Below are 20,058 nucleotides of genomic sequence, written 5' to 3'. Positions count from 1 at the left end.
AACATTGTTTCTGAAGTTCGAGAAATATGCCAAAGCAACTTCGCATTCACTGTTAACTCATGTGTCACGTGGAAGATTTCACAGTAGATCAGTAAATACACTGCACATGCACACACATTCACAAATCCAGCATGACAGGAAACATGTCCATATCCCTTTGCTGCTTGTGTAGTGTCACATGTCAAGGCTGACCCGTCACAAAGGAACCTGTGCAGCTGCTAAGCCGAAAGATGATGTTTCAACCACTCAGAGTGGCTTATCCATTCTACTGCATCCATGCAGATGCTTTTCTGAAGCAGATATGAGTTGAGCAGTACCTAGTTGATACCTGAGCAAGAAAGACCAGAACAGGGATCAGAAAACGTGAAAACTAAAAATTCTACCGGCCGAAATGTTTCGTATATGCCACAGGTGTGGTGCTATGCTATGCTAAGCGGCAGAATGGAATAGGAACTGACTTACCTGCCATCGAGTGGAAAAACACAGTATTGATCCTTCTTGAATCGTTGTCGCACCAAGCAAGCGAAGCAGACCTGCCTTCCACTTATCTATCACTGAATTTACTTGCAGAAGTATCCAAGATGATTCAGGTTTTTCAGCGGTATCGACGGGCACTAAAAACCATCCAAAGCGGTACCGGCAAAGATGCTTTGCGTGCGTCCCTGCTGCACCATATTTCGAAACTTTACGGCGAGCTGCTCAGGCACCCCAGACACCTCGGTGCCGGCTTACGCGCGCCACGAAAAGGTTATAATTTCAAACCGACCAATGAGCGCTCGCATACCGGGGGAGCGGCCGCAGGAGCCAATGGGATGCTCTCGCTAGAGAACTCGCGCTTCGACGTAAAAATTTTGATGTTTCATGACGTTTGATGACGCGAAAGGCTCGCAGCGCCTCACTTTAGTCCGCAAAGGAACTCGCGAGTTTCATCCCCTTGGCATGCCTAAGAGCCTTACCTCCATGATGAAAAGGGGACGCACATGGAGGCTCCCTACGCCTTATTTATAAGTGCTGCCATCTCGTGGCGGCGGCGCCATGTTTGAGTATTCGGGCGGTCGCGCTATGTGCGATTTCCTGTAACAGGACCAGCTGGAAAGTCGGGGAATTTGCGATTCAAGCTTTTTAGCATGGCAGGCGAGCAGCAAGAATGTACAGCCGAGCTCACGAAGCTAACGTTATAAGAAAGTTTATTTCGGACAACTTCGTTATTGTCTTCTACAACGAGCAAACAGCATCGGATAAGCACGCTCGGCGTAGCTGCAACTTTGTGACAATCTCACTTCGAACTGCGGAATTTTGGGGACTCTGTCGCTTTTGTACATATGAATACCCAACTACATGCCCGAACTTTACAGCAGAGTGTTCTGATGCGGTGTGTTACGCAGTTACGTAGCGGGTCCCTATATGCGCGTTTGTGCAGCATGGAGTGGCGATGGATGATCTTACTACAGGACTCTCTGCTTAGATGCTGGTCCTCTTCAGTAACGAAATAAAAAAGCATTTGAGCACCTGTGAATAGACACATTTTGTGTACCTTCAGTAAAATATCAGATGTACTTTCATACTCGGACATGTACTTGTTTGGTACCAGTAACCCAACAAAAGGTGAACGGATACATACTTTTTTAGATGGAAGTCATGTGGAGCTGACTGTTCACACAAAGAAATAGGAAGAGTCCCTTTCTTGGAGACACAGAAAACCAGACTTTCTGTGATGATTTGACGATTTCCTCGCATCATATGCCATTTTCTTTGTGCTGCAAAGGAAACGGCACATCAGAAGGAGCACATTGCTTTTGCTCTGAAATCTGATGTGTCGTACAGTTATAGCAACAATGTCCCAAACGGATATGCACCACTAAGAGAGACAGTGCACAAAGCTCATTTTCCCAATCTTCTAAATGCTGGTATGGTAGCACGCTTCCACTGGAAATTCAACACTCCTGCACATAAATGAAGTTCTCTGTAGCTTGCGTTTAGTATAGACCTACTTCTGAAAGAAGCTGCCATCCCGTGACACGCCAAACAACCTCAATCTAAGCAGGTTCTGACCGTGAACGTGTCACGTGCCTTTTTAGTTATTTTAGAGGCAATAATAGCGAACTGAGGATTTACCTTATCAGTATTCGAGCCAATATTGCCCTTTTGGGTGCACAGTGGCACGAGCAGTAATGGGGAGTTGCCGGTCAACCTCCTGGGATGCCGCGTTGCTGGCGATAGGCGATGTGGCGAAAATCGAAACCACCGGCAGGTATACTCAAACATGGCGCGTAAACGTTGTCTCCGTCTCCGCACATAGATGGCGTGCACTTATGCATAAGGCATATTGCGCTATATTTTCCTCCTCGCATGGGTGCGAACTGCTATAAAAGCACTCTTGTCGAAGTCAACCTTTCTAGCGCTATTTTGAGCGGTGAATCTGCGTTAACCAATCAAGAGCTTCTTTCAGCCGTGACGTCGTGGAAACTGGGGTTTGTTTTCCTTCCGATTGCTCGAAGCAGCAAAGCGGGAAGGCGACGACGACGACGATGTGAAAATGGCCACGAGTTTCATCTGCCGATGCATGGCTGTTTGGTTACTATAGCTTGGTATCGCGATCACAGCATCGAAAGTGTCATCGACGTCCATGCTGCGGATACCCGACGCGGACAGTAAACAATCACGGTAGTACCGGTGCATGGCGTCGCAACGAGATATCCTGTGACTGCAGCAGGATGGCGCACTGTGCTCGGTTGTATGTGAGAATGGCAGGTGGAAAAACAGCGCCAGATTTTGAGAGCTATTTTCTAGCGCTATAAAGCGAAGCGCTGTATGTGGGAACTGGCCTTTAGTCAGGCAATATATCATTAAAATGTCCATGTGGTACAGTGCAAACGTAGGAATGTCCACATATCAGGCAGCTGGTGTACATTGCAGCTGGTGGCAGCTGAAATGTGTTAACATTCAGGTAGTGAACATTTCTCAGTGTGTTGATGGCTGTAATGTGTAGTTGTCCCAAACTGAATTGTGCATCAAGCTGTTGCAAGAAGATGCTGTTGATTTGTGGCTGCAATTCCAAACAACCCTTCTTTTGCTAGGTATGAACCTGACACAGATGAAGAGGGAGATGAAGAGGGTGTGGAAAAAGGAATCAAGTCTTCTTTTGAAACAGCACAGGATATGGTGGGTTCCTGCTGCACATGTGTGCTGCATTTCAAATGATGCATCTTTGTTTGCTTTGCTTTATCTTACAGTGGCTGTTGAGGAGGTACATTATGTGTGTAGTGGGTAGTTTCATTTTAAATCGAACAACGTGTGAAAGTCGTATTTTTTAATTCGCACAGAAAAAATATATGTTAGAGGACAGTTCAAACGACGCAAATCGCGCCACGTGCGACGCTCGTGCGTGTAGTAGTTTCCGCGTAGGAGAGGGGGAAAGTCTGAGGCTGCTTGAGCACGCTTTCTTCTGGACCGACTTTGACTGGATCTAGCACCGCTAATTTTATGTCTAGGAACTGGAGTTTTTTTATGATTATAGGCTGCACCATAGACACTGTCGACAGTTACCCACAGAACTCTGAGAGCCACAGATTTTCTGTTAAAAAATGCCAAACTTGGCGTAAACGTTCAAAAAGGCCAAACTTTGTTACCAATTTTCTTCATGACCGAACGTCTGAGAACATCGAGCTTACTGTCGTTCGATAGGACGTTGAAAGAGCTTTCGTGCTGTATAGAATTCATTTTTCTCAGCCCAGTTGTTTCTGTGTTATTAACTTGAGAACCACACATGGTAGGCGAAAATTGCCAATGTTGCATCTCAATTTTCTCAAAAATGCCATCTTCGATTTCTTTGATTATTTTTCGAAAGGTGGCGTCACGTCTGTACTTTAGACGTCAAGTGAGACAATCTTTTATTTTTGCCTGAGAGACGCGCTGCGATTTTTTTTGTCAGGCAGGGTGCACGAGGCTGCGGCCTTGCGCGCCCCACCCACGAGCACGCGACCTTCAACCTCTTCTTTGCTATATGTGTCCCGTTGACGGAGAAATCAATGACCACACTGCGTGAGCTTGTTGTAGTGTCCCCGGAGCATCACTCTACGTTTACCCAATGGTCTCTCAGTTCCGTCAGGCTCATTCAAACCGTGGGAGAGTACATGAGTTGCCTGTGCGCCCTTGACGAGAAGCCCCAGTTCGACGAACATACCGACAAAGCAGTGAGAAGAAACGAAGCGCTTCGTAGAGATCTTTATCCACTGGTAACATCTTAGCTTTTGTTTCAGGTTGCCACCAGTCCCCCAGGAAGTGTGAAAGTCACATCCTTTTCATTGGTAAAAGAACGAAGAACGGAAGTTTCGAACGACGTAAAATGTGACCATTGCGAGATCCCTGCAGGTGGTGGCTGCCACCATTGGATTAGCATCATCCGATAGCTGTACACATGTCCTTTCACATGATATAAGGTGAATGGGTTCAAGCGCATGGATGCCAGAAGGACTACTGAAGACCACACCGAGGGTTTAAGGTACCTACGGCTACCGGAAACGAGGGATTTTAGTTGTGCGTTGTTCTGTCGGAAATTTTGATTCCCACTGTGACACTGACACATGAGGGCGAACGTGTTATACTTGAGAGCAGCAACTGTCATCACAGCGGTCTTACAGGTTTTGTACCACCCGTCGTGGTTCCGAAATAACGCTACGGAGCATAAAACTAACTAAAGCGAGCATGGACACCTTCGGAACTATCACTTATTGCGCCCAAGTTAAGAGGCGACTGCAACCGCGCGACCACAAATTTGTATTCTCAGGTGTTGTAACTTTCTGTCCCCTGTGGCCGTAGTTCTGCCTTCTTAATATGAACTCGCACGACAGCCTCATAGCGTGCGTATGTGCATTGCCTCAAGCACGTGTGCGGGAGAATAGTGAATATGCGCACGTGCGTGCGACTCCCATGAAAGTGCGTAATAGCAAGTTCAAGACGCCCACGAAAGTATTGCCCTGCGTCTCCAAAGGAAAAAATAAACATACGTACCATAAGTGCAAAATAAGTACATAATGCAACACCTGGGCATTAAATTACAAAGCAGACTACGAAGCAAAACGCGCTCGTAAACATTCGAAGAGCACCATTGTGTGGAAAAATCGCTCCGCGGAAAGGTAGCCCTACGTCTCAATCAAAAGGAGAAAAGGTACTTTACCAGCAGCGCAAAGTACCGGCATAATTCTGCCTCTGTGGAATAAATCGTGAAAAATATTCCGGCTTTTTAGAAATAATTAAGATCGAACATGCAAAATTTTCGCGTACCACTCGTGGTTTTGCGATACTAGGCGGACAAAGAATGCGCTTGAACCCAGTCACTTTATATCATGTGAAAGGTCATGTCTAAAGCTGTCGGATGATGCTAATCCAATGGTGGCAGCCACCACCTGCAGGGGTCACGCAATGGGCACATTTTACGTTTTTCGAAACTTTCGGTTTTCGTTCTTTTACCAATGAAAAGGATGTGCCTTTCACGCTGCCTGAGGGAGTGGCGGCAACCTGAAACAAAAGCTAAGATGTTACCAGTGGGTAAAGATCTCTACGAAGCGCTTCGTTTCTTCTCACTGCTTTGTCGGTATGTTCGTCGAACTGGGGCTTCTTGTCAAGGGCGAACAGGCAACTCATGTACCCTCCCACGGTTTGAATGAGCCTGACGGAACTGAGAGACCATTGGGTAAACGTAAAGTGATGCTCCGGGGACACTACAACAAGCTCACGCAGTGTGGTCATTGATTTCTCCGTCAACGAGACACATATAGCAAAGAAGAGGTTGAAGATCGCGTGCTCGTGGGTGGGGCGCGCAAGGCCGCAGCCTCGTGCACCCTGCCTGACAAAAAAAAATTGCTGCGCGTCTCTCAGCCAAAAATAAAAGATTGTCTCACTTCACGTCTAAAGTACAGACATGACGCCACCTTTTGAAAAATAATCAAAGAAATCGAAGATGACATTTTTGAGAAAATTGAGATGCAACAGTGGCAATTTTAGCCTACCATGTGTGATTCTCAAGTTAATAACACAGAAACAACTGGGCTGAGAAAAATTAATTCTATACAGCACGAAAGCTCTTTCAACGTCCTATTGAAAGGCACTAAGCTCGATGTTCTCAGACGTTCCGTCATGACGAAAATTGGTAACAAAGTTTGGCCTTTTTGAACGTTTACGCCAAGTTTGGCATTTTTTAACAGAAAATCTGTGGCTCTCAGAGTTCTGTGGGTTGCTGTGGACAGTGTCTATGGTGCAGCCTATAATCATAAAAAAACTCCAGTTCCTAGACATAGAATTAGCGGTGCTAGATCCCGTCAAAGTCGGTCCAGACGAAAGCGCGCCCAAGCAGCCTCCGACTTTCCCCCTCTCCTACGCGGAAACTACTTCACGCACGAGCGTCGCACGTGGCGCGATTTGCGTCGTTTGAACTGTCCTCTAACATATATTTTTTCTGGTCGAATTAAAAAATACGACTTTCACACGTTGTTCGATTTAAAATGAAACTACCCTAGTGTGTTATGTGCAACATGCCCCTGTTATTCGTGCAAACAGGAATAACACCCATTTATTCCAGACTAATGTTTAATACCCCTGTCACACTGACTAATTTAGTGTCAAAAGTAGTGAAAAAGTAGTTTAGTGAAAGTTTAGTGAAAAAGTAGGGCCCTGTGTCTTCGTGTTTTATGGAAATCGTCGACGGGGGGGGGAGCATGTGCTCTAAATTCATGCGGATTCAGGTGAGAAAACTTCCAGTACGCTAAATTCGGGGAGAAATCTGGGTACAAATTCGGTACAAATGGTTATGTAACCGCGTAACAAGTTAGTGTGCATACCTACAGACGTCTCAGTGAGGGCAACTTGCTGGGTAAAAATCAGGTTTCATCCTAAAGAGGCAACCTTCAATTTGGGGAAGAATCGGGATAAACCCTAGAACATCAGGCTCTAAGCCTACAATCGGAACAGTCGTTTTACCCCGTTTGTCTCCAGTTAATGAGTTCATAAATTCACACCACAAGTTCAGTCTTTTCGATTTAAAGGAGCACGGAAAGCGCTTGGAACATATACGTTTGTAGTGTTTCATATGAACATACCACCCTCAGGAATCATCAAGCAAAATATCTCATTTGGGATTGCGAATTTCCTGACAAAATCATTTTACGAGAGAGACCACAATGGCTGCGACCTCGCCCAGCGGCACCTTGTGTCTGGCGACGTCAGGTGGCAGAGCACTTTCCATTTGCCACGGAGAATCATCTACTAGAGGGAGTGACTGGTCGAGATGTGGCATAAGGTGGTGCAAAATGCAACTGCTAAAGTAAAGAAAGAAAAAGAAGGCGCATGCCTAGGTATTGGCAAGGCACATGACGTTGGATACTGACAGCCAAGGGGTTTTCTGACCCACGAGGTTGAAAAGCTCTCTGCTGTAGGACTGCCCGCTTACTTCATAGTTTTTGTGCGAATCTGTGCCCCAGGGCTTGTAATCCTAATTTCTAGTTATCCCAACATATTTGTTCAATGTTACAACAGTGAGGGCTCCCTTCCTCTTTTTATGACGACCTCCTTTCAGCACCGTAGCTAAAAGGACGTGACCAGGAATGGAGTCTCAAGGAGCGGTGATGAAAGAGGTTACGTGACAGACTCGCTGCTGTAGCAACAACAGCGAATGACGAGATGTGGTGCATGCCAGCGATGCACCCCTGGCTGAACCAGTTCAGTCGTTTACCTTCTTTTTGCCTCCTTCCTAATTGTTTCTTCTGACACCAAAATATTTTCTGTTTAACAAATAAATATCTGTTTATACTGTTTGATGCCGTGCACTTCATCCATATGGTTTGGGCCTGTGCATTTTTATACGCTGGCAGTTATGTGTAGTTAAATGCATGGTGCTCCCACTTCAGTTCTGTTGAAGACTTTTGTTCCTGAAAGTATGACATCCTTTTGTTTTAACTAAACAAATAGAATCCTGCTTGGTTTCTGCACGTTTTAATGGTTGCTGGGAGATTTTTGATCACTATGCGCGAGGAGAGGTTTCACGTCAATCATATCATTGAAGTCATATCATTGAAGTCTTTTTTTTTACATGTGCTTCAATGGGCGAGCAGATGGCAAACAGCAGTAATAATGGCATTATCATTATATTGAGGATCGTAATCAATGGGCTTGACTGTATTAGAAGTCTGAACGTTCCAACAGCTGTTGCTGCTGCTGCACGAATGACATGTACAGATGTTCTACCTTTAAGAACGGTGTGGCTCAGGATACCGTCTACTTTTCCTTCTTTTGACTGTAGAGTTGTTGGGTGAAATTTGCATGCTATATAATAAGATGAACTGCCACTTCAATAAACAGATTTGAACTCAGTTGGCTCAACAAAAGGGTGAAGATGTACAAAACTCAATGCATATATTGATTATCTCCATACATGTGTACTCGAAATTTTGCCATTTATTCGAAATCCTTGACAGCTCTTTGTGTTCTGTTCTGGGCGCATAGGTGAAGAAAAAGATGACACACCTTGAAGATGATAACCTTAAGGAAAAACCCTGGAATCTCCAAGGTGAAGTAGACTCCCATAATCGCCCTGAGAACAGCCTCCTGCAGGAACATCTACAATTTGATCACATGACCAGGCAAGGTAGGTTGTGTTATACGTACCCCTGTGTTGTTGTTTATACGAGGGTGGTTCCATAAGTTTCCGGCCCGAGGTAGAAAATGCGCGCGAATTTGAAAATGCGATTAAGGACGCATGGCGCCATCTGTTGGAGGGCCGGAGCACCACCCTCAACCCTCTTCATGCTTTTGTCGGTTGGAGAGCGGCATTTCAAACAGCCAGGGTGCACTCTTCAGTTAAAATGGAAAAAATCGAGTACCGCGCTGTGATAAAATTCTTGACAAAAGAAGGACTTCCGCCTAAAGAAATTAAAGCGTGACTGGACAACGTGTACAGGGAAGCCTCTCAGTCGTATACAACGGTAAAAGACTGGGCTAAGCAGTTTCGGCGAGAGTTCATTGAAGATGATCCACGCGATGGTCGTCCAGTGGAAGTGGTGACACAAGAAAATTTGTCTCTTGTCGAGGAGGAAGTGCTGAGCGGCAGGCGTCTGAAGGTGAAGGAAATCTCAGAAAGGCTGGGGCTTTCCAAAACAACCGTTTTTCGCATCATCAGCGAGGGCCTTCGCACAAAAAAGGTCAGTGCAAGATGGATGCCACGACTTCTCTCGTCAGTTCAAAAGCAACAGCGCGTCATCTGTGCCAAAGAGTTTTTGGAGCTCTGTGAAGAGAACGAAGAAGAGATGATATTGAAGTCAATTGTCACAGGGGATGAGACTATGGTGCTCTACTATGATCCCCTTTCGAAAAAGGAGTCGATGGGGTGGCGCAAACCAGGAGAAGCACCCCCAAGAATAGCCAAGGTCACACAATCCACAAAGAAGATCATGGCAACAATATTTTGGGATTGTCACGGGATCCTCCTCATCGACTTCAAAGAGAGGAACACCACAGTGAATGCAACTTATTATGCTTCACTCCTGCACCGACTGCGAGACGACATCAAGGAAAAGAGGCGCGGCATGTTGAGTCGAGGTGTCCGGTTGCTCCAGGACAATGCCCCTGTCCACACGGCTTCTGTTGCCAAGGCTGCACTGAAGGAGTGCGGCTTCGAAGAAATCCACCACCCACCCTACAGTCCAGACTTGGCACCGAGTGACTACTTCCTTGAAGAGGGATCTCAGAGGACGGAGATTTCAAAACGATAGTGAGGTGCAAGAGGCAGTTTTCCAGCATTTTGCCGCCAAAACTTCAGGACTATTTTTTCGAGGGTATAAGAATGCTGGTTGAAAGGTGTCAGAAGTGCATCGAAGTTAAGGGTCGAAAAGTGATATGTCGACTATGTGTCAGTGTGTCAGTATATGTGTCAGTGACTATGTCGAAAAGTGATACACTTGTTTCGTCTCTATGACTATTAAAAGTTGGTCGGGCTGGAAACTTATGGAACCACCCTCGTAAGTCTAACGTAAGCTATGCTTGTGTTAGAGGCTGGTCTGTTGTTCGATGGATTCTTCGGTCGTGTTTGGTAAAATTTACAGCTAGTAATTCTCAAGCGATACATAAATAGAGCATGACAGGGTAATACTCGAAAATGCCGGATATTTCCCCCCAATCCAAATTCGCTATTTTTTGGTTTAGTCGGATTTCTCCCTGGAAGTCATTTACGTTGACTGTTCTTGGCATTGCTCTTGATGCTACCAGCTGGGAACCTCGTTCTGAAGCAGGCAAAATGAAGACTTCAAAATTTTTATTTGGTACCATTCATTGGCTGTTGATATGATCGCAACATGGCTGAATCAGACGTGGTGAACAAATTGAAAGTTCCTTGCTTCCTGCTTGTTTCCTCTGATAAAAGTTGCATCTATATGTACCACGTTGAATCGTTATGAGCTTTTGCATGCATGTAGAGTTACTGCGATAAATTTTCAGTTTATTTGCTTCAGAAGGTGAGCACGGAGGGTGGAAAAAATGTAAAGAAACACTGTTTATTGTCTGCTTGCGCTTGTTCGTGCGGCATGGCGTGGGAGCAGAGCAAAAGTCGTGAAGCAAATCTCAGATCAGTAAGCCCAAACTTGCCGATATGAAGGCAGTTGTGTCTAGTAACCGAATGGGAAAGAAATGAAAGACTTTGGGGGCAAGTGGTGGTTTTGGGCGGGGGGGAGAATGTGCTTGCAGGATTCTGAACGAGAGCTTCAACATATGCTTGTCTTGCCACAATTTACATCCACAGCTATGACACTGTAGGGAGAGATGACCCGAAGGGGTGTCTTTCATGGAAGCATCATTGCTTTGGCCTTCTGAAAGCTTGGCACCTTGAGGCTTTAGGCATATAATAGCTGTTAACAATCGCACCAAGCATGCATTGTGTTCTCCCATAATTCGTAACACTGACATGTCTCCTGTGGCCATCAATTGAGAATGTAACGCAACAAGGCCACATGTGCTTCCCTAGTGTTACCTTCCTATGAGCTGTCCTTATACGCTTACAGCCTTTCATACTCATGCCCTTGTGAATTGTGATATATATTCTTAGAGAAGTGTGGTGGGCTCTGGCTTGAATGGTGTTGATACATGCAGCTCCTGCTATTACGGAGGGGACAACAAAACAGCTTGAGAAGATTATACTGGATCGTATACGAGACAAAGCATGGGATGACGTCGAGCGCAAGCACAAGCCTGTAGAGGAGCCTTTTGAATTCCGGCGCCGTGTCACCCTTGAACAAGAAAAAAGCAAATTAAGCCTGGCACAGGTTTACGAACAGCAGTTCCTTAAGCAAAATTCACAAGAACAGAAGGAGGACCCTATGCACGAGGAGATAAAGGCATTAATGTCCAATCTTTTCACAAAACTGGATGCACTTGCAAACTTCCATTTGCTTCCAAAGCAGGTAAGTGCATGTTTCGTCTTGCCCTAGTGTGGCCTTATAGAATGAAAATCATATTCACTAGTCGTGTGGTAATGGGGAAAATTCTGAACGGTCATTTGAATAATATATTCAGTTTTCAAGATTTTAGCAAGAATCATTTTTGAAGGGCTTGTTTTTGGAGGATTCTTATTTGCTAGAAGTGTTTTAAAGAGTACCCTTTTAGAGAAGATGGTGATTTTTTATAACAAAACTGTAAGAGCTACTTAGATGCTATATTTTGATGCTAGCCTAGATTTTGCTATGCAAATGAGCTGAAATCAGAACCAAGCACTTCTCGAGCGGAGAAACAAGACTTTCGGCTTACCCGGGCCGCAAAGCGGTCTATCTGGCCAACAGATCAGCGCCACAAAATACGTGGCCCTCCAACGTGAATGTCCATCGCTCTTTTTGTGCTCGGAACTGTGTGGTTTCAGTTCCGACTCATTTGTATTGCAAAATTGAGCGATCTATGTATATCTCATAGTACACACTTGTTTCAGGATACTTAAAAAAGGCAATATCTGCTTTGCAGTATACCTTGCCTGCAAAAATGGCAGCAATGCTATTCTCTGAGTCTTTTTTTTTTTATCTGTAAAGGAAGAGCACCCTCTTTAGATGATGCCATTTGCCTCGCAGTTGACTCAGGATTATTTGCCAAAATACTCTCAATCGTATCACCACTGTCTAATGATGCATGTTGACATTGGTCTGCCAGAATTTATTTTTACAACGTCGCCTGTCCACCCATCCGCTTGTAGAGGTCGTAGCACCCACTTGTAAAAATTCTTGCCTGCCCCACTGCGCCTACTCAGACTGAAACTGTTACACAACATGTGTGCAAGTGTGCAAAAGAAACAAAATGCATCTACATGCTCCTATTCATATGCAATACCATCACTCATGTAGACTTGCTGGTCTCTGAAATATAGCAGCACACTACACAGGATGCAGACCGGTTTCTATAAATTTCCCTTTCGGAAATACTTTATAAGTACTAATTTCCATGAGGAACTAATTTTCCCGAAATTCACAAGCACTCTTTTCTTTGTGGAATTTAAAGTTCCGCAAAATATTCGTATCAATGACAGAAAATATGTGAATGAAATATTTAAGGCCCAAGACGGTAACTTATGTGTGTGGTTTATTGCATATTATAGTGCACTGCCTCATAAAGTGTTCAGTTCTTCTGTGTTAAAAGTGGAGACAGTAGTCCAGCCATCATGAATCTCGCGCGGATGTCCGCGTACCGTCATTCCAGTTCCCTGTCAGCCTGGATCATCCAATCAGTGTGTATTGGTTTATGCATGCTGCCACGCAGATCGACCTTTGTAAAAGTTACAGAATTGCTATCGTGTGCCAATCGTACCTGCTCGTGTACCAGATGCCAGCTGAGTAAGGATCCTTAATCACAGCTCTCTGAGTCAGAAGGACTAAAGAAGACAAATGGAACGGGTTTCTGCCCATTTGTGATAGCTTTTGTTTGTTAGGTACCATCAGTTCGAGGTTTAGAGCTCTTAATATGCCTGGTTCAGGGTGAAAATTGTGGTACCGCGAATTTAAGGCTCTGCAAGTTATTGCCTTCTCCTGACTATTCACGAATTTAACCACTTATACATTATGTAGAATTTCACTGAAGCAGAATTGGTAGTTATTTTGTGTGTATCATTACATACTCTGAAGCAGTGCTTCTGCAACAATTACAGAGGTGCACAGGGTGCCCACAGGCAGCTCCATAAGGGTCCTTTCATTACAGGAAACTGAAACGTAAATGTAACAATAATACAATTCAAAAATACTCTGAAAGCCGGGAGACGACGTAACTAGACAAAAAAGTAGAGAACTCTGACGGAGTTCTCTGTTTTGTCTAATAATCAAATTGAAAAGGTGGTATCAGAAATAGCATATGGAAACTAAAAAGTTTGAGTAATGAAACAGGAAACTGTGAAGAAACTGTTACCTTTCCCTGCCTTCTACAGTGCAATCCTGTTAATTCGAACTGGAAGGGGACTGAAGATTTGTTCGAATAAAGCGGAGTTCGAACTAAAGAGAGCCGCTCCGAATGAGGGTTTGATGCGTTGGTAGTGGATGCTATATATGATGAAGGCAACATGTCCTTGAGTTCGAGGAACGAATAAGAATACAAAAAAACAGACACTACACAAACGCGACTCAAACCAGCAATGAGGGTTTATTTCACGAAACGTCAGTGGGTGCACAGAGGACAGGGTGAGATAGGTCAACCGAGCAAGGAGGAATTACAATGGAAGACTGACTGATGGCATCTGGCCTTGTTGCCATGGCCGATGACTCTAAAAGCATCCATGGATAATCTTCTTTACAAAAGATTACAGAGGAAGTGTCTTCAAAGCACGGGGCACACTCGGTGCAAGTTCTCACGTGGCTAGCCAATTCAGAAGAGGGAGCAGCATTTTTTGCATTATTATCATGTTCACGAAGGCGAGTGTTGACACATCGGTGCGTTTCACAGATGTAGGACGCTCAGCATTTGTTAAAGCGTAGACAAGAGGTCTTTTATAGTCTACGTATTTTTGAGAATGTTTAGTAGTGCTGTGATTGTGCGATTGACGCGCTGACCTCCTTGACCGGCATCGTCACATTAGGACAACAAATCTTTAAAAACACTCTCCCCTCATCGCTAAATACTTTACACATCATAATGTGAAATTAGAGAAGATAACAAAAAACAGCTTAAAGGGAGACTCCGGGACAATCCAAAACTATTACAATGGCTGTGTAAACAAATTCGATTCGTTCTTCCAAAATGAAAAATAAGGCTGGTTTAACAGTCAGGGACTCATTAGTTGCCAAAAGAGCTGGGAAGCTCAAAACGAAACCGAAACTTCCAAAGGTTCCCTTTCCTACCTGTACCATGTGTGATGTCACTGGTAGTCTTGTGTGGGCCATTGGCTGTTTTTCAGGCACACACTTTGTCACTTCTTCATGCCACGTAGATGACCAGTCCTCTGCTTACTCGGTTTTGTTCTAAAATATTCCCCAGCGGTAAAAGCAAAACCTACGGAAAGCCGTACACATCTTTCATCTTTCGCCGTGCACAGGGAAGTGAACCGGTGAGGTGAAGCCCATTGTTGGTGGACTGCTTTTCCATGGAGGAGCACCTAATCACTCGAAGGAAAATATTCCTTTTCTAATTATCTGTGCCACTTGGTGGATGAGAAATTGTATTCACTGAAATATCATATGATACAGATTGATGTCGCACTGTTACCTCATCACGTTTTTGGTGCGGAGTCTCCCTTTAAGGGACTTCTTTGGCATGCAGTAATAGTGTTTTTCTTTTTTGTTGAAGTTTGTAAGGTTGCTGTTGAAGGTTGTTTGCTTTTTTTGAAAGTTGCATAAGGTTATAGAAACACCAAGGGCTCAAATGTGGGGATGTAATATACTAATTGTGCATATTTTTATTGTACTTCTGTGTGCCTGTGGGCTCCAGCGTTGTCAAGTGAAAATGCTTTTACTTTTTGCTTGAGCCCCTCCACTTAATTCTGAATGGTAATGATAATTTGTGTCTTTACGAGACAACTATGATCCTGATTAATTTGGCGATGTGAAGGCCCTTTATAGCGTGCTGAAATCTCGGCACACGCTGCAGAGTACTTAGCGTCCCTTGCAGAAGACTACATACATAAGGAATTGTACCCTTCCACCATGTTGCTGGCATCCTCAGTCATGACCAAACCTGCAACGTTGGGATCAGAAGACAAACACAAGACCGGTCTGAGGCCACTGAGGCCGGTTCGCTTGGAATGGATAATAATTTTTTTGAAAATACATACTAATACCTAGTTGCCAACAAAATGGGCAACAGTTTCTTTGAAGTTTCTTTTGAAAAGTGTGTACAAATGAGAAGTGTGCATTGGCTGTTTTGAAATACAGTTTGTGCAGTTAGTATTTGCTTCTCATTCTTGATTCATTTGCCCTGGTCCAGTGCCTGGTCGTGTGTCATGGTATGCATGTTAGTGAAACAAACACTGTTTTTATACTGTGCAGGTGTCTGATGTTTACCTTGTTTCTTGTAGACAGCCCCTGAGTTGAAAATTGTCAACAACCTTCCATCTGTGACAGTTGAAGAAGTAACCCCGGTTGGAATGAGTGATGCACAGCTTTTGGCACCGGAAGAAGTTAAGGTGAGTATAGTGCTAGTGAGGCTAATGAAGGACTGCTTGGGAGCAAATGGGTGACTCTCTTCTTAAAAACATGCTATTTAGTCCTGTTAGTAGCTCTATTACTGGGCTGGGTTTTGAACAAAGTTAGCACAAGTATACATGGAGACGTAGCCACCTGTTAAATTAGGTCCTAAAGTATATACTCCTACAGATGTTTTGAAATGCAGTCGAGCCTCGTGAATGACCCTTCCTGGGCTAGTTCGAGGGGTGGGGGTGGGGGGTGCTCATTTTATTGTCTCTGTTTTTGGTGAAGAGTGACTGCTGGCCACCGCTAGCTAACCTCGGTGGTTCTATTGATCAGCCTTTTGCCTTCCATTCTACCTTGAGAGACCTACCTACCTAACACAGAGAAGCCACGGCAGGGCAAACGAGCATAGAATCCCTGGTGCCATGTAAGGTTTTGATGTAAAGGATAGTCATACCACGGCCACTTGCGTACGTCGCTTTGCTCTTCCGGCCTGCCGCCAGCGCAGAGATTCCTGTGATGGCGGAGTTTCGTTTTGGAGCCGCGGGGGGTGCCACGCAGCGCGGACGAGCAGACGACGTAGGGCACCCAGGAACGCAGCGCGCTTGTGCCTTGGAGCCTCATTTACATGTTTTCTCTGCGTTTCTTACTGTTTTTTTTTTTCTTTTTTCTTTTTGTGACTGACTTTTCTGGCAACGGTACCGTGCTTGTCCAGTACATGGTAGAGGAGGTGTGCTGAATGCGCTCATAGGTGATAACGCCTCTCACGGGCACATGTCTAAGTCGACGAGTGTATGCTTTTTTGTACGTACACAATGACGGGCCATTATTTATTATCATACAAAAAATGAAATCACACATGCCAAAAAAGAGCGTTCCAATTAGGAGTACATGAAATTATAGTTGTCATTACATATGTTAGTTTGAGGGCTTCATGTTTTCATTGAGAATCTTCATTTCATGTCAGATATTTCACTTATAATCTCAAGAGCTTTCTTGAAAGTGGCTTGTGTAGCAGCTCAGGAAATGTTGGACGTTTTCATCTAAATTCACTCTCCTGTATGGACATCTCATCAAGGATTAAAGAGCAATAGACAGCTTGTGGAAAGCCCAGTTCCTCCATCTCTGCTTTGAATCGTTGTGTGATCAGCGGTGTCACATCAGTTTCATCACAAGACTATCCAACAAATTTCTGGGATGTTGATCTTGATGGTAGATTGAGCAGTTGCCGTCTCCGTGTCGTTTATGAAGCTCTAGAGATGAAACTCCGTTTGTGACGCCTTGTCTACATTACGAGACACAATGTCGGCTTCGGCACCATGTTCGGCACTCGGTGTCGGTCGCACGTTGGATGCTTCTTTGTGCGACTATGCGCACAAGTTTGGCTGGTTCCGCAGTCGGTTTATGGGAAGGGTAGGCAGGAGAAACCGATGGGACCGTTCCAGGCAGCAGAGTTCTTTTTCTTCCTGGCCTGAAGTCGCCTTCTTTGAAGTGCTGGGAACAAACGACCGAGCTTAGGGCTGGCACCTGGCACGTTTCCTTTCACTCACTTGCACGCGATACTGCGTTGAGCCATGCATCACGAACTGTCTGGTTTTAGGGTACTGTATAAGTAGTAATTTTTGTGAGGACCTATTTTTCACGAATTTAAAGTCCCGCGAAATATTTGAACCAATGACAGAAAAATATGTGAACGAAATATATAAGAAATTTGACCCAGGACGCGGAGGCAACTTATGTACACAGGGTTTCTTACGCTATTACACTGCATTGTTTCGCAATGTGCTCTGTTCGATGCTGGAAATGGAGACAGTATAGTCCCGCCTTCGCGTAGGAATCCCGCGGAGATGTAGGCGTCCCGTGATTCCAGTTGCTTGTAAGCCTGGATCATCCAGCAAGCGTGTATACACTCTGGCACGTGCAGAGTAATTGTATTTGTAAAAGTTGTCACATCACTATCGAGCTTGTCATCGCACCTGCTCGATGCGATGACAAGAATGACGGGAGATAGGGCAGTTCGGGCAATGGCATAGATACAAGCCAAGTAGGACCCCTAATCGCCACCCTTTCAGTCAGAACTGCTCAAAAGGAAGACAAACTGAACATGTTGCCCAGTTGTGATACCTTTTATTAGCTTCTTCCAGGAAGTTCAAGGTGGAGGGCCCCGGTCGACGCACCGCGGTACCGCGAATTTAAGGTTCCACGAATAATTGTCTGATCCTGTCTTCTCACGAATTCGCGAATTATTAAACCGGCGAATTTAACCACTTATGCAGTATTTCATGGTACGATAAGCCTAAACTTGTTCTCTCTGTTGACAGATACAGCGGCACCAAACAGTTTTTCAGCATATTCTGCGTCCTCAGCGAGGACCACTTCTGCCACACTTCAGTTCTGTCGCACATGACTTAAGGAACTGTCAGGCATAAGCAGACTCCCCGAACCTCAAAACAAAGTACGGAATACGGGCAGCACGTGATGAAAACCTGCTGATATGCGTTTCCTGCCCATCCGCGTTGTGCAGTGCCCCGGTGGCGGAATGCCGAAACTCTACAATCACAGCTCTCCTATTGTTTCCCTAAAACGGCGGCATGCCGGAGCGAATCGATGCGCGTAAGTGGCCGTGGTCATACTATACAACCAGCGAGGTGAAACCATTGAATATGATAAGGAAGAAGAATGAAACTGTGTTCAGTAGTTGTAGTTTGGACATGTGGGTGTAGGTCATGTCTTAGAAGGTGCTTTTGGATCTTTTGACAGTCACTGAACAGTTTTCACGGATATCTAATCATGCCAATTCGAGAGAAGTGAACCGATTGTTTTGCCATGTTTGCAATGATACCTGGAGATCTGAAACAGCCAGCCACAGAACAGGAGGGCTGTACTGATGTCGGTGTGACTGTTGAGATGGATCGCAGACTACTGGGGATGGCGAATGATACATGACATGAGCATGAGTGTGCTTGGGAGATGGCAACAGGCTACTCAGTGTTGTGACTACCTCCAGCCGGATAAAGTCTCTCAGTGCAGTCATTGAAAGCGTGGGAGAATGGAACTGTAGCAGGAGAGGTCATGTAGGGTTGACTGTGAGCTTGAGCCAGTTCTTCGTGGATCATGTCACAAATCATTGCCCGTAGAGTAGCAATAGTAGTGGTGTTGTTAAGCGAAGCCCACAAGCAGGGGTGGATGTTCGAGCATCCTCAATCTGAACAGGGCACTTTGTGATGAGGAGTTGAAGCACGCCTTCAGCGATACTGCGCAGAATGTGCTTGAGCTTGTCGGCATTGGTCACATACAGATCGGCTTTAGTGCAGAGGTGTAGTATGTCTTCGAGTTACGACGTGTAAGTCTCGGTGGTGTGGTGGACACATTGAGAAGGGTTGTGGAAAGTTCCTGAGCACGTTGGCAAAACACTGATCAGGAAGTAAGGTCAGCAATGTGGTTGAGGTGCCAGGTCTCAGGGAGATCTGTAAGGTAAAATGCGACACTGTTGACTGTCATGTTATAGTTTCACATACTGTGCTTGCTTGCGTGTTTAAATGCAGCAAGTCCGTGATGTTGTTGGAGTCTGTTCCAGAAAAGAAAAGAGGGTCCTATTGCCTAAGCGTGGGTGCAAGTATGAAAATGGGCGCAGGGTGGTCAGCGTTGCACCCATTGGGGCAGATGCCTGATCATTTTGCGGTTGTGGCATGTGGTGGTCGCAATAATTGTCTGGAGCGGATTTCCAAGACCAACTAGGAGTGGGGGTGCTGGCCGGTAGGATGAGGAATGGTCGCACCTCCACCAAATGTAAAGAAATGTGAGGCAGAAAAGAGCGAAGCAGAGGGTTTACTCTGTTCCGACTGGTTCGAACGGAAACGGACATTCCGATAAAGATGATAATGCGGTTGTCACCATACGTACTCCTCAGCACAATACACTTATCTCTGTCTTTCTCTACATCATTTCTCCTTGGACTCCAGCAAAGCAGAGCGTGCATTCTTTCATGTTCCCTCCTGCCAGAGTGTTGCATGGAGGCACAATGTAAGCGTCGTTGTGTAATTACCTCTTAGCTTCTCTCCAAAGGTACCACTTTTGCATCCAAAAGTACTACTGAGTAAGTAAAATGTCATTTCACACTCACAACCTCACCCAACATGTGGTGCAGTTTACCACTCTACCCCACTTCCACATGTGATACGTAGAGCAGCTACCCTACTGCTATACCCACTGAATCATATCCTGTTCCTGCTGAGAGTGTGCACAGTTGGGAACACCACAACCTTCAGTCACCCTCAACACTTCTCAGACAGGGCATGTGAGCACCTTCCTTACAGACGTCACACTCATGTAGAGTTATGAAATATAGGGGCTAAGTCTCTGCTAGCTGGTGCAACTTTGTATGAAACAATGAGAAATGATGGCCTGCTTTTTATTGTGCATGCAAATCACT

General features: G+C 45.1%; 1 protein-coding gene and 1 long non-coding RNA gene across 2 annotated transcripts in view; both read left to right on the top strand.

Moving 5' to 3' along the window:
• LOC135388565 (uncharacterized) overlaps positions 1–20,058 on the top strand; it is a 285,782-nt gene that overhangs the window by 120,287 nt on the left and 145,437 nt on the right. The window lies entirely within an intron of this gene.
• LOC135388557 (U3 small nucleolar ribonucleoprotein protein MPP10-like) overlaps positions 1–20,058 on the top strand; it is a 58,750-nt gene that overhangs the window by 29,268 nt on the left and 9,424 nt on the right. The window contains exons 4-7 of the mRNA XM_064618174.1: positions 3,078–3,162; positions 8,497–8,638; positions 11,131–11,441; positions 15,515–15,622. Of these exons, the coding sequence (XP_064474244.1) occupies positions 3,078–3,162; positions 8,497–8,638; positions 11,131–11,441; positions 15,515–15,622 (646 nt within the window). The remainder of the gene's footprint in view (positions 1–3,077; positions 3,163–8,496; positions 8,639–11,130; positions 11,442–15,514; positions 15,623–20,058) is intronic.

Source organism: Ornithodoros turicata, chromosome 3, assembly GCF_037126465.1.
Source record: "Ornithodoros turicata isolate Travis chromosome 3, ASM3712646v1, whole genome shotgun sequence".
Taxonomy (NCBI): Eukaryota; Metazoa; Arthropoda; class Arachnida; order Ixodida; family Argasidae; genus Ornithodoros; species Ornithodoros turicata.
This window is presented reverse-complemented; position numbering and strand designations above follow the sequence as displayed.